A 14614-nucleotide genomic window follows, 5' to 3' on the forward strand; every position below is an offset into this window, starting at 1 on the left:
CCCTTGCAGAATCTCATTTCTACTCGGCTCTCCTGGGGAGCAGCAGATATTCCTGGGGCTCAGCTGGCTCTGTATTCCCTCCTTGCTGCTCTCCTGGTGGCCCAGGCTGGTCTCAGATTCATGCTGCTCCTGTGTCTTGGTCCTAGGCAACAGGTGTTGAGCTGGGATGTCCCAGTCGGGTTGATTTCTCTAAAAGACTTAGGTTTTGAGTTCTGGAAGGGTCTAGAATGAGTCCATTTGTTCCAAGGGATGTTTAATGGAGGCAGAGGCATGAGCATGGGGTTGAGTGTGGGAAGAGGGGACTGCAGTCACTGAGGGCATTTGCCACAATAACTGGACTCCTGTTCCATTTTTCCCCCGCTCCACATTCCCAGAGGACCAGCTGCCTCCTGGCTTCCCCAACATTGACATGGGCCCCCAGTTGAAGGTTGTAGAGCGCACGCGCACAGCCACCATGCTCTGTGCTGCCAGCGGGAACCCGGACCCTGAGATCACCTGGTTTAAGGACTTCCTGCCTGTGGACCCCAGTGCCAGCAACGGGCGGATCAAGCAGCTTCGATCAGGTGGGCACAGGTGGCCAACAGGATGAGAGTGCTATCGAGGGCAGCAGAGGGCCCATACTTTGGGCCTGATGAGGGGAATAGGCTGGTACATGGTACACTTGGAGCCACATAGGAGCAGAGCTCAGGCCCTGCACCCAAACCGTAGAGAGCTGCAGAGGTCCACAGTGGGAGAAGGGCTCTAGGACTTGATAGTGTGCTTTGTGGGTAAAGATGGCTGTAATCAGTGGATAACTGCTTAGCACCAGCCATGAGGACAAGTTGGAAGGGTCATGGGGACCCTAGTTCCAGAGGATGTTATAGGCTGTGGTTGGTCGAGGTAATGGGGAACCATAGAAGGTGGTAGAGAGAGAGACACACACACAGTGACAAAGCAATCAGTGGGGCTCGGGTGTGAGGAGCAGAGGGGAGCTGGATGTGGTGGTGACCAAAGGTTTGCAGCACCAGAGGAGATGAAGGGCCACAGAGGCCCTTGGGACAGTGTCCTTGGAAGGCATCAGAACTAAGCAGTGTAGATGGCCATCTGTGCTGGTTCCAGCTGGTCTGGGGAGGCCCAGGATGGAGGCTAGGCATTGGGACCAGTGAGGCTGGGTGGTTTGCAGTGGTGTCTTAGTGGAGACCCCATTCCGTCTAATTGATGTGTTTATGTGTCCTTTTGGGGTACCATGTGTTCCTTGTCACTTGTCTGTGTCCGTGTGCATGTGACTCCTTAAGTGGCTAGCCCTGTCTCTTGTTTGTGGGCAAAATGCTGGAACTGGGCTTTCTACCACATGTGTGCCTGCCACACGTCCCTCCCATGCCCCAAGTGCACATGGCTCTTCTTGTCCCTCCCTGGAGACATTCATGTGCCTGCTGGTCCTCAAGTGCTGGCTCTGTCCTGCCTATATTTCCTCATCTCCCCAGCACCCCCTACCAACCTCTTCACACTCTTGTCCTACTCTGCTGCCCTCCCTCAGCCTCCCTCTTACTGCCAAAGCCCTGCTCTGCCTATTGCTGTCTGTGGGGTGTCCATTTCACCCCCACAAGTCCACTGAGATGCAGCTCAGCTGCAGGAGTCTGCATAGGAGAGGCCCCAGCCCATGGTGGAGTCCTCAAACCCTGAGGTGCCTCCTGGCCATCACATGGCCAACATCCAGGGGTAATAGCTAGGCATTTTATAAACACGTGGTCCTGGGAGCTGCCTTGCACCCCATGGTCCTCCTCCTCCTCCTCCTCCTCCTCCCTCATGCCCATGAACAGCCAGGATGTCTAGTGGCCATCCTTTAACCTTCTTCTCTCTTCTCCTTCCTCTGTGTAACGCTCAGAAAGCTTTGGTAAGTTCTCACTTCTTTGCCACACCAACCACTAACAGTCCTGCCACCCTCTCTGCCCACACTAACAGCCACCGTGACAGTAACTGACCCACTGCGTGTGGCATGTGTACTAACGCCCTGTCACCTGCTCCCCATGGTGGGCTGCATAAGACCCCACCCACAAGGAAAAGAGGAAAAATGCCACCTGACCTCAGTTTGGGGGACGTCACATCTCACGAGCATCCCTTCCGCTCTGAGCTTCCCTTCCTCCTGGGCTTCTCCAGTGGAGACAGGATGGAACATTCGAGATGCTGTGTCTAACTAGAGCATTCTGCTACTTAATTCTTGCTAATGTGACACTGACTGATACAAGCACTCTTGAGGCTCTGGGTGTTGTCCCCAGCACCACCAAACTAAAGGTGGAAAAGCAACTGGGTTCTTTGTCCTTACGGCAATATGAGCAACCAACCCCCTTGGGCCCCCTGACACTATAATTCAGGCAGAGTTAGAGTTATATCATGCCATCCTGACTTCTGCCACACAGATGACATGTTCCCATTGGCTCCTTCTGACAGTGTGTGGGGAAGGCCTGTGATATCTCTGCTGGGCATGATTAATGGCTGTGCCTTAACCCTAGCACACAGGAGGCAGAGGCAGGAGGATTGCTATGCATTAGAGGCCAGTCTGGTCTACATAGTGAGTTCCAGGGCCACATAGATGCATATGGGGTGTGGAGGAAGGAGGTGCAGGTCCACAGAGCAGAAGTGACTGCCGGCTAGTATGGAAGCAGTCTGTTGAGACTCACCCTGCCTGCCTTTGGCCTCAGTTTACCCAACCATGCTGCGGACCTGGGCTATCTCTTACAGCTGTGGCTGAGAGAAACTGGCTTTGGTTCCAGCAAACAAGCAGCATCAGAGACCCCAGCCTGGAGCCTTCTCTTCCTTTGGTGTGACCGACCCACAGATGGCCTTTGTCCTCTTTTCCTTCACAGTTGAAGGAGGCCACGAGGTTCCCTCTGCCCTCAGCTCCTTTCCCAAGCCTCCCTCTCAACCTTGGTGACACCCAACCCTGTCGCACCAGTGCCCAGCCCTCTAGCGCTAACTCCTGTCCCTTCCTGGTCACTAACAAGACTCCTGGGACCCTGCCGCTACCTGCCCCTCCTGGTCTAGATGTCAAAGACCACCAAAATCACCAGAGGGAGGAGGCGTGGTCTCTCTGGGACCCATACCAGACCCAGGGAGGCTGTCTGCAGGAAACACCAACCCGAAGGCCCACAGTCCCAGCCCAGAGCCCTGATGAGGCTGGCTGTGGCTCCACTGCCCGGCACAGGGACAGGCGTGGCTCCTGGCCCTGAAGCCCCTGCCCTGTGACATTCACCTGTGTCTCTCTGTTTCCCTTACAGAAAGCACCCCCATCCGAGGTAAGAGGTCCACCTATCACCATCTGACCCTGAGCTTTCTCTAGCTCCCCACAGCCTGCCACAGTGCCCCACCCTGGTGTTTGTGTCTCTCTCTGTCTGTGGCTTAGGCCAAGTGTGGCTGCAAGAAATGGTGTGGGCATCAGTTGTGGGACAGGCACCACTTCTTGTGCCTACCTGAACTCCCCTCTTTCCTCCCCCTGTCCCCGCAATCACGACCATCTGCAGTGAGCTGCAAAAGGGCCTTTTGAGATTTGGGGACATTCAACCTGGAGGGATCAGAGAAAGGAATTCTCCAAAGCCAGGTGTGACATACCTATTTTCCCAGAGCCCATGAGAACAGACCAGTGCCTGACAGGCTGTGCATCCTCAAACAGGTCTCCCATCCTTTCTGGTCTCTGCAGTGGTCTTGAAGTCAGTAGAAGCATTCTATGGTGACCAACCTTTACCACTATTCAAGAGAGGGAGCACAGGGGCCCTGGGCCCTGTCATAACTGGGGCATAGCTGTCAACAAAACCAGAGAATGTGGACAGAAAGTCTGGAACAGTGGGATTTGGGAGTCCGGGGTTTCTGCACTCGGCTGTCACTGCTTTGTGCTTAGTTAATGCCGGGATGCAGGCCTGAGATGTGATATTCTGAGCCAGGTTCTCTTGCCCTTGCTCTACTCTATGTGAGGGTTGGGAGGCAGGCCTGTGTGGCAGGCCCACATGGCAAGCATGAGGGCCTACACCTCACTCTTTATTTTTAAGTTGTAAATACTAAGCTGTTTCAACAGGGCTGAGACGTGTCCCTGCCTTCACTGTGAAGTGGAGAATACCTAGCTTGTAGCTTGTTTGAAATGTTCTTGGGGGAAGTGTGGCCTCCTTCAGGGTCCATGAGTGCAGGTGCCTGCAGCTCTCTCATCGTATTCTCTGGGTTTGCTTTGGGTTTGTTTTTTGTTGGATTTGGGACAAGGCCTCCCATAGGCCAGGCTGCAACACCAGCATGACTCAGAGAGCCATGGCCTCAAATTCAGGTCACCCTGGGCTCCAGGACCTGGGATGAGGTGCCTGTGTCCTGCTGCTAATGTCCCCACACTGCACCCTGGGCGTCAGACATGGGGTCTGACTGTGTGTGTGGCCCCTATGTCCTTCACCCAGCAACTGTTAACCTCTGCCCCTGAGGAAAGGCTTCCCACTGACTGGCAGCTGCCTGCCCTGGGGGAAAAGCCTAGCTCACTGCCGCCACAGGCAAGTCTGGGCTGGTCTGTTAGTCCACAGCCTCCACCTTCCCCACCAACCTCCAGGAGTGGCAACGTCTTGGGTACCCTGCTATGCTGTGCTCATGGCTCTCCCTTTGTCAGTGAGCAGTACAGATGTGATGGTGGGAGTGTTTGTCAGGCCCAGCTCTGTGCTGGTGCTGGCCATCATGGCCAAGGTCCCATTCCTGTCCCCGCAGGTGCCCTGCAGATTGAGAGCAGCGAGGAGACAGACCAGGGCAAGTACGAGTGTGTGGCCACCAACAGCGCTGGAGTGCGCTACTCATCACCTGCCAACCTCTACGTGCGAGGTAGGGAACTCCGCCAGGCAGAGGCAGGGACCCACTGTCCCACCCTGTCCCACCTTATAACTGGGCTCATGGCCTCCTGGCTCCCCTGTCCTGTGCAGTCCCGAGCAGGAAGGCCCTGACCCCATCCAAGGGGTCATTGGAATGACAGTCACCACACCGTGGGCCATGGGACTCTGAGGGTTGCACTGATGGCAGCATGGGTGGAAACAGAGTGGGGTGGGAGGCCAGTCTCGGGCCTACAGGGCTGGGGGAGCCTGAGGGCCACCGCCCCCCCACCACATCCCCACCCCCAAGTTGGCTTGTGTGGTGTCTGTGTCTCCTGTGTCCTGCTGGCTTTGCTTTTCTGAACCCGTGGCCTCGTGGCTCCCTGCTTCCCTACCTGGTCCATTGTCTCTAGCGAAGACTGTGGGGAATGGGGTTTCCGAGCTATCCTCCCATCCAGCATCCCAAAACCCAGTGCTCAATCTAGAAGGAATATACCCAGGCTGTAAAAGGCCAGGGCCACAGCTCACTCGCCCGTGTGCCTGTGGCTCAATGGCAGGACATGCCTCCTAGTCCTGGGGACCCCAAGTAGGTCTCAGAATCCCAGACTTACTCAGCTGTGATTGGAAGCCTGGGGTTCTTGACAGCTGCCTCCCATGCCTCCAGCCCCAGGAGGGTTCCTGCAGGACCCTTGGTGTACCCTCCTCCTCCGTATCCCGTGGACATACTGGGAACCCCCGTCTGCTTATCTCAGTTGACCTGCTCACCTTCCTCCCCAGCCTCAGTTTTCCTGAAGCACCCCTGATCTTCATCCCTCTCTACCCAGGGAGGCCAGCAAGCTGCCCCTCTCTCTCCAGCCCTAACCTTCCCCAGCCCCTAGTTAACTCCTCTGGGTCCTGGCCTGTGGGTTTTACATCTTGGCTTCAAGCAGGAGGCCTCGTGGAGGGAGGGTATGAGAGGGTGGGAAGTGGGCCAGTGTGATCTTCTGCCACCATGGCGCCCTGGTGAGTTGCAGTCCCTGCAGGACTCCAGCGACCGACCGGCCTTCATCTAACTTGTGTGTTTCTTTGTGGACACCGGGGATTGGGGGGTTGTGAGTCTGACAGGGTTCAGGAGAGAGGGGACAGCAGGGATGGAGTAGGGGAGGGGGGATCACTTAGCAAGGGTGAGAGGAGGGTGGAAGGCCCTGTGTGTTCCGGCCCACCCCTGCCTGGGGGCCGCAGGTGAGGGTCGGGAGAGTGTTGGCTCTGCTGGCTGTGCCCAGCGCGCTGATGGAGGAAAGGGCAGGAGGTTTATGTTCTTTTTCTTTTTTGATTTTAATTTTTTTAATTTTTTTGGTTTAAAGAAAAAAAGCAAACGATTGCAGCTTTAGCCGTGGGAAGTCCTCTTTTTACTCTCTGTATCTCCCCTATTTTTTCTCTTCTCCCCATGTCATTGTGCGCATCAAACCCCCTTTACATCCCTCAGAGCTTCGAGAAGGTTGGTGTGGCTTTTTTCTTTTTTACTTTCTTTACCCACATTTTTACATTCTGAAAAAAAAAAAAAAAGAAAACAAAAAAACACTGATACGTGCTCACACACACAAGAAACAGGCAGACACCGCGCAGGACACACGCACACATGCACACAGAAAATGAATAGCAAAACAGATGTAAAGTGGAATCAGGTATCGAGCCTAAAGCAAGCAACCCAGAAAGACACACAGAACCTAATGTCAGCCACTGGCCAGCGCGGCCGGACGGCACACGCGATGCTTGCATTGTGGTCGCCTCTGCATCCCTTGGTAATGTTGTTGCTAAGTTTTTTGCACTCCTCGTCGTCATGGTAACTTGGGCCTGATGCATGCTGGGAGAATGTAAAAAAAAAATTCTCTGCATGCCACTCTTGTCATTGGTGGATCCCCAGCCTCTGTTGGAGTGTTTGTCTCCTGTTTCATTTTTTTGTTTCTTTTTTTCTTTTTCTTGTTTTCTTTCTTTTTCTTATTTGTTTCAAAACTTTTTTATAAGTTTTGTTTTGGGGGATCAATTGGTTCTTCAAACACATTTCTGCTCTGCCTCCCCCCACTGGACACCCTCCCCCACCCCCCAAAGCTATGTCTTTGGTTCTGTCTTGTTCTGTGCTGTTTGGGTTTTGGTTTTCTTGGGCTGAGCTGTTGTGGTTGTTATCAAATGCATTGTGAGTTTAAAGCCAGTGTTCCTGTCCCAGCTGTCACCAGAGGGTGGAAGGGGTCCCACAGCTGGGATGCTATGACAAAAAGTGACCACTTAGGCATCATATGACCAAGGGCACAAATGGTGGTGGGGCGCCCAGGTTAACCATGCTTCCTTCTCCACTGCCCTCTACGCACCTGGCAGGAAACAGTCCCCAAGCCCATTCTCCTGCCTCAGTATATTTAAAACCTTGTCCTCCCAAAGTACACAGCCAGGGTCTGCCAGTGCCCCCCCCACCAATTTTCTGCTCGGTATTGGCCAACCTAAAAAGGAGTGGGGTGCCACAGCTCAAGGGTCTCGAGAGCTTGGTAGAAAGGACACAGTGTGGCAGCTGGAAGTGGCTCATGCAGCTAGGCTTACCTAGCATTGCCCATGGGGTGGGTGAGTGATGTGACAGCCTCTGAGAGAATACCTGGCCAGCAGCAGTGCGCCTCCAGGTGCAAGCACAGATGTGCTGTCCCACAATGTGGTCACTTTCTGGGTCTCCTGAGCATCAGGGCTGTGGAACTCCGGAGAAAACCAGGGGCATTTGGGGCGTGGCCTCTCCCCGACTCTCTGCCCTTCCCTCTTTCTAAACGTTCTTTTTTCCTCTCTTAGTTCTTGTTCTTTCTGTGTGTTTCTCTCTCTCTCTCTCTCTCTCTCTCTCTCTCTCCTGAGATTCACACATCCACCATCTGCCCTATCCACCTTAAAGAATGAAAACCCCTTTAATTTCCAGTCTGCTCTGCACCTCACTGCTCCCAGGGATAACTGAGAGCCAAGCTCCCCTAGGCAGGTCGCCCACCCACAGCCTCTTCTGTACCTTCCCAGTTATTAAATCCAGAGCCTGATCAGGAAAGTTCTCTAGATGCACCAGGAAGGGATACTGTTGCCTCTGCTCTCAGTTGGTATAGAAGCTGCCAGCCTGAGCCACAGGCAGACTCCCAGGTCCCTCCGCAAAGCAGGTGCTGGGGTCAGGGAATCCCCACGGACCGCCTAACCTTGGAGATCACTCCTGTCCAGGCCTGGGGCACAGGCTCAACCTTGGCAGGTACTGATTTCCAGGTGTGTGAACTTGGGCTTCTCATTTGACCTCTTACGAGTTTTCAGTCCTCAAGTGAACAACTGTGAAGTTCTTAGTGCTTGCTGGCCCTAAAAGCTGACAGCATCACACACCCTGGACGAAGATGATCCTGGGCACCCACATGAATTGAAAAGGGAGGAAGGAAGGGGCCTCTAGCCTTAGGTGGCCAGGTGTCTCCAGTGTCCTCTGTTTAAATGTGGCAGTCTAAGGGACAGTGGTGAGACTTGCTAAGCATACTCATAGCCCTGAGTTCAGATCCAGAACCACATAAAAATAAGATGGCCTGTGGGGGCTGCGGCCGGTGGGAGCTGGCTCAGAGAGTACCACAGTGCAGAAGTGAATCTGCAAGCCCGCCTGGATCATTTGTTCTTTATTGGTGTTTTTCTGAGGCCTATCCTCTGGAGACAGGTGGCTCCTCTGGGGCCAGTGATGTCATTTTCCCCCTTGTGGTTTTCTCTGAGGAAGTCCTGGGGCCCAAGAGAGGCAGATGAGGGCACCCTGGAGCGCTAAGGCCCCCTTGGCACACAAGAACCCACCAGGTGAGCAGGGCAGGCCTGTGAGACCTACAGTGACATGGAAACTCCCTCACTGCAAAGTCAGCAGCCCTAGAGACAGGCAGACAGACAGCCCCGGCTGCCCCCCAACTAGCAGGCTCAGCTTTTGAGGAAGCCCCAAGAGCTGCCCTACCCTTGGCCTTTGGGGACTCAATGGCCAGAGCCCGATAGAAGGTTGTTTTTAAATGCATATTCTGCCCCTCTCTGGGATTTCCTGAGGGAAGCCGGTATCAGGAGACAGCCAGATGATGTCATTGAAGGCTCTTCACATTTTTCCTCGTCAGTAGTTTAAAGCTGTAAGCCTTTTAAGAGGTTTGCAGGTTAACCTTCACCAGAGTTGAGGTGTTGGAGATCTGAGCCTCTAATGCTGGCTTCCTATTACACTGTACAGCCAGCGAGGCCGAGGAGACCCCAGTCCCTACATGATTTCTGAGCTCAGCTTGCTCTCAGACCCTCAGAGGCTGACCTGCTCCTGTCGCCTGGAGAGATAGGTTGGCCTTCAGTGACATTTCTGTACCCAAATCCTGGAATTTGTCACCTGACTTATTAGGTCCCCCATTCTCATGTCCCCAGAATGGGGACTGTGAGAGATCTGGAGCCTGGAACTGCTCTCACTTCCCCAGATGCTCTGTGGGATCTGCTGGTCAGCTCCCCCTTCCCATTGGCTGTGCCCTTGACAGTACACGAACTCCCCATCACCCTGTCCTGTACTGAAGGAGAGGGGTCTCAGGGCGGGGAGACTCCAGTGGGGTCTGGTGGAAGTGGGGAGGGCGTCCCACAGGAACACTGAGCACTGACTGACATGTCGCCTGCTGCCTGCCTCACCCTCTGCATCTGTGTCCCTTGTGGGCCGGGTCGGTCAGGACATTAGATTACACCTGGTCCTTGGGAGAAGCCACAGTCTCCCATGGCCACAGTGTCGGATGGGGATGGGGAAAACAAATTGGCAAGAATGTAAGGGAAATCAAAGAGGGAGACAGGGCTCCCCCTCACAGACACATGGAATGCCTGGGAAATGACTGGTGGGCTATAGACCCAAACAGCCTGCCAAGACCACTTGCTTAGCTGCCCCGGCCAGGGCTTGGGGCCCTCTGGGCCTTCATATGGCAGCTTCCTGGCCAAGGGAGCCAGGGGTGGGACTGGAGGCAGGCGGGAGGGGAAGGGACGGGGAATAGGCTTTGAGCTTGGGCCTCTGCCTGCCCCCTGTGACAGGTGTAATCTAAAAACCTTACTCAACTCCCACCCCAGAGGCTGCACAAGTCCTTGGCACATCCCCACCCCAGCTCGCATCTACATATTCATTTTGGAGTTTAGAGAACCCGCCACATTTTTCTCTCACTCCAAAATGCCCAGCAGAGCCCCGCCCCCCCATCTGCGGCTTGCTTGATCCTTAGTTGTGCAACACTGTTGGGACCCTTTACCTAGCGCTTCAACCAGGCCACCTCACATTTTGAGTTTTTTCCCCACTCACCCCTCCTGCCCTCCCCACCTACCCCTCACCCTCAAACCCCCACATTGAAGTTTTGGTTTCTGCCTCTTCCTGCTTGGGGGAGGGGCTGTCTCCTAGTTCTGATGCTTTTTCAGTTGGTTTGATTTTTTTGTTTTTGTTTTTGGCCATGTGAATCGGGGTTTGAAGCGACCATCCCCTCCTAACCTGCCACCACCATCCCCCACCCCTGCCACCCAACCCTCCTGACCCCACTCACCCACTCGGGTTCCCCCTGCTGGGACCCTCCCCGGCTACTCGGTGACCAGAAGAGCTGGGGACCAGAGCCAGCTGGAGCGTGCCGAGGACCAAGGCTGGTGTTGCCCCTTATAACCCGCCTGGACCCTCCTTTCAGGTCGGTAATTTGGGGCGGGGGTCCCTCGGGGCCTGTCCATCCTGTGGGCTCTGCGCCCACCTTATTTCCTAATGTGCACCTCAAGCCTGCAGCCAAGGGGTGGAGGAACAAAGCGGGTGGGCGACTGCCCAGAAGTGGGCAGAACACAGCATCAGCCATCACGCCCACTGGCTGGGAGGAGATGAGAGCCACCTCCTGCCTGCAGCACCCTCCCCTGCATACTCTGGCAAACCAGCCCACTTCCCACAGGACACAGAAACCAACAAAGAGCCCTGAAGGCCAGTGGGCAACATTTCTTGGATGCCCTAGACACCTTTGCAGCTGATGGGAGCTGACATTGAACTGATCGGGGCTGGCCATTCAACATCAGAACCAATGACCATTGAGATGACATGTAGTCCCACCCAGCATTTCATGAACATAGCTCTGGATGGAAACTGCATATTCAGGTCACCTATAGCTTCTATGTTTTGAAAGCTGAGGTCATTTGCACACAGCAGCACCCTTGACGATAAATATAAACTAAAGTTGGGTCAGACATGAGCAAGGCCTGTAGAACCAGATACCTGGTCATCAGTGACCAAGTGAGCTCTGTAAGCTTTGGGCTTTGTCCCTTTAGTGTTCCACACATTGCACTAGTGGCCTCAGGATATAGCATGTGTGACAATTGCCAGTAAGGCTCAGCTAGGGCCCATGACTCACATGACTGGGGACGTTCATTCTCTGCATCCCCCAGGAAAGATGAACACACTTAAAAGAACTGAGATGGTGAAAAGGGGACACTCAGCTGTCATTGCTGCTCACCTGTGATTGGGAGAGTGGCAGGCGTGGCTTTGAGGTTGGCAACTCTTCATTCTCCTTAGCTTCGTCACCTCTCTGGCTGGCTGTGTCCTCTGCTGCAGACTGGGCTTATTAGAGCAGTCAAATGAGGCAGCTCTCTAGCTCAGACCTCCAGGTCACAGAGAGTGACAATGAGTTGGAGGCCAGCCTGGGCAACAGAGCAAGACCCTGTCTCCACAGATAGCTGTTGATTGATTGATAGAAATAGAAGATAGGCAGTGGCTACTGTGGATGAGATGGCAGAGATGAGTGGCTGAGAGGTAACCAGTTGAGTCTTTTGTCACAGAGGGTGTTGGGGGAAGGGGCTGATAACAGTGTTGGCAACACCCTGACTGGGCTGGATATGGACCTAGGCTCTGTCCACTCAGAGCCTGTTCCCTGCAGGTCACTGGATAGCCTGGACTTACATATAAGGAGCCTTGGATCCCAGGCTGAGGGTCTTAGCCTCTAGGTTGTAGTATACAGTACCCAAGTGAGGTTCAGGGGTATCTAGGGAGACCGTGTTCTGGGTCTGGGTTGTCTGTCCTGAGGATGCCTTCTCTGGGGGCTTTTATCCCTTGGGTGCCTCACTGTCTAGCCAAGACCCTTGGTTACTGGGTGGCGAGGCCAGATGCTGTGTTCTGCTGGCGGGGAGGGGTCCGGGCGTATCCCTGGAACAGCCACAGCCCTCCTCTGTTCAGACCCCGATTTTCAACCCCACGCCCATTCCATGTTTCTCTTCTTGCTTTTGAGTGTTGGTTCCTTTCAGGGTGCTTTTGTTTGGCCTTTAAATTTCTGTTTTTGCTTTTTTATTTTTTTTTTTAATTTGTTGCCTCCCCCAACCCCTCCTGGTTTTGGTTTGGACGTCAAATGCCGTTTTCTGTCCTTGATTAATTAGCCTCCACACTCATTCCCACTCATTCTGTTTCCATGACAATGCAGCCTCAGCATCTCCCCCCCCCCCAGCCTCGCTGTGGATGCTGGCAGCAGGTGACTGGCTGGACCCTGGTACCGCCTCCCCTGCTCCTCACCCTCCACCCAGCCCTGTCGGAACTGTGCTCCCATCTCTGCCCCATGTCCCCTCCAGCCTGCAAGGGCTCACGTTTTCCCTAGCCCTCCCCTCCATCCTGTGCCCTCCATGACTCTGGACGTTTTGTGGGGCTGCGTTTTCCGAAGGACTCCAGCCTGCAGACTTTCACTCCCAGTGGCTCCTCTGTCCCTGTCTTCTATGACTTTCCCCTGGATTCGGGAAACAGCTTGGGGTGTCCACCTAGAAAACTAGACTAGAAGGAATGGGCAAGGGCTGGCTTCTCTGTATCTGAGGCCCCTTCAGTAAAGCAGATGAGCCTTTAACAAGCAGTTAATGCCTGTGCACCTAGAACTGTGTGACAGGGGTGGCTATGGAGCCATAATGTGGCCTCTCATGCTGATTCAACCTGTCAGACAGTCTTCACCTACCCAAGGCCATGCTCTTGCCCCTTAGCTTCTTAGGTCCCTGGTTAGGTGTCACTTTGAGCCTCGCCCCTGGGAAGGCTACTCTTTGAGGCTCGGGTTTCCATGAGTGTCCCATACCCACCCCAGAACCCACTCAGCTTCTGAAAACGGAGCCCTGGAAATGTCCTGCTGCCTTCCTAGCCCACAAGACCCCTGCAGAAGGTGGCATCCATCCCTACCCACTAAGGAGCACAGCAAACATGCCCCTGCCCCTAATGCTCCAGCTCGTCGGCTCCTTACTGTTAATAATCCTCAATTATGAATTGTTATTGAATATCCTGTTTATGGTTCTGCCAGGGCTGATGTGACAATGTGTCTGGTCGCATTGCATCACATCTGCTAGAGTACCATGCAGCACTGAAGCGGGCCCTTCCCTTCTGCTGTCTCTCTCTGTCCCCGTCCCATCTCTCTTCTTCTCTCTCTATCCTTTCTTCTCTCTCTCCCTCATCTCTCCATCTCGGCTCTCTCACCCATGCTGAGACCAATACTCTCCTTTCATAAGCACCTCTCTCTCCCTCTTCCCTTCTTCCCTCCCTCTCCCCTTCTCTCTCTCTCTCTCTCTCTCTCTCTCTCTCTCTCTCTTTTCTTCTGCATGATGTTTGTGATTTTTAAGAGCTGCATCTATTGATGGAAACTTGTCCAATCCGACAGAAGCTTTTAGAAGGGTTTCTAACACCCTAAAACCACAAAAATTTCATTAGCATTTCTCATCTTTCCCTTGGGGGTTTGGATCCGGAGGCCATAGAGTTCCTTGGTCCTTCTACCTCGCGGGCTCCTATCTTTTATGAATGGTTCTGTCCTCATTTCCCAGGAAGGTGGCAAGTTGCATCCCCACAACACAACCTCTTTGTGTATCCCCAGCCTCAGCCCTTGGCACCAGAGCCTTTAGAACTTTTCATGGTAGGTGCCCTTCTCAGGAGCCCCCAGAGGGGCTGCCCACTGGAGCCATGTCTGTCCACAAAGATGAGAAACTGCTGATAAATTTTTGTGTGTACTTCCATGCTGCGACCAGCAACCGCTGGCCGGGGAACCCTTTGCTATGAGAGCGCTTCGTGTCTCACTCTTGGTAGATCTATACTGTTTGTGAAGTTCCTGCCTTTGAAGTTTCCTTTGTGTTTTTATGATTTGTTTGGTTTGATTTTTTTTTTTTTGGTTGTTCTGTTTTCATTTGGGGGAATGAATGATCTGGGGGCTGTAATGGCCCTGTTTATATTTAAATGGCTTTCTGCCCTTTTCCCTCTTTTTTTCTCTTTCCTCCTCATCCTGTCCATTCCCCACTCCTGCCAAAACCGCCGCCTGCCCCCCCCAGTCCGCCGTGTGGCCCCACGCTTCTCCATCCTGCCCATGAGCCACGAGATCATGCCCGGTGGGAATGTGAATATCACTTGTGTGGCCGTGGGCTCACCCATGCCCTACGTGAAATGGATGCAGGGGGCCGAGGACCTGACGCCTGAGGATGACATGCCCGTGGGTCGGAATGTTCTAGAACTCACGGATGTCAAGGATTCAGCTAACTACACTTGTGTGGCCATGTCCAGCCTGGGTGTGATCGAGGCCGTGGCTCAGATCACTGTAAAATGTAAGTCAGGTTCACAAGGGGGATGGGGAGGGGATGGACGGGATACATCCCTGACCCTGGTGCAGGTATAGGCAGAGCTAGGAAGTGGGTGTAGCCAACTAGAACAGTGGTTATCAACCTGTTGGTCGAGACCCCACTTGGAGTTGAATGACCCTTTTACAGGCATAGCCTAAAACTATCAGGAAACACAGATGTCTACATTACCATTTTCAACAGTAGCAAAAGTTACAGTTATGAAGTAGCACTGACAGTCA

The 14614-nt window shown here is 53.8% G+C and overlaps 1 protein-coding gene across 7 annotated transcripts in view; it reads left to right on the plus strand.

The window, feature by feature from the left end:
* Ptprs (protein tyrosine phosphatase receptor type S) overlaps positions 1-14614 on the plus strand; it is a 64501-nt gene that overhangs the window by 25018 nt on the left and 24869 nt on the right. For all 7 annotated transcript variants that reach the window (XM_085833034.1, XM_085833036.1, XM_085833037.1 and 4 more), the window contains exons 5-7: positions 375-563; positions 4708-4818; positions 14091-14360. In XM_085833034.1, coding sequence (XP_085689160.1) covers positions 375-563; positions 4708-4818; positions 14091-14360 — 570 coding nt within the window. The remainder of the gene's footprint in view (positions 1-374; positions 564-4707; positions 4819-14090; positions 14361-14614) is intronic.

Source organism: Mus caroli, unplaced genomic scaffold (genome assembly GCF_978045245.1).
Source record: "Mus caroli unplaced genomic scaffold, Mus_caroli_1 scaffold_18, whole genome shotgun sequence".
NCBI classification, from domain to species: Eukaryota; Metazoa; Chordata; class Mammalia; order Rodentia; family Muridae; genus Mus; species Mus caroli.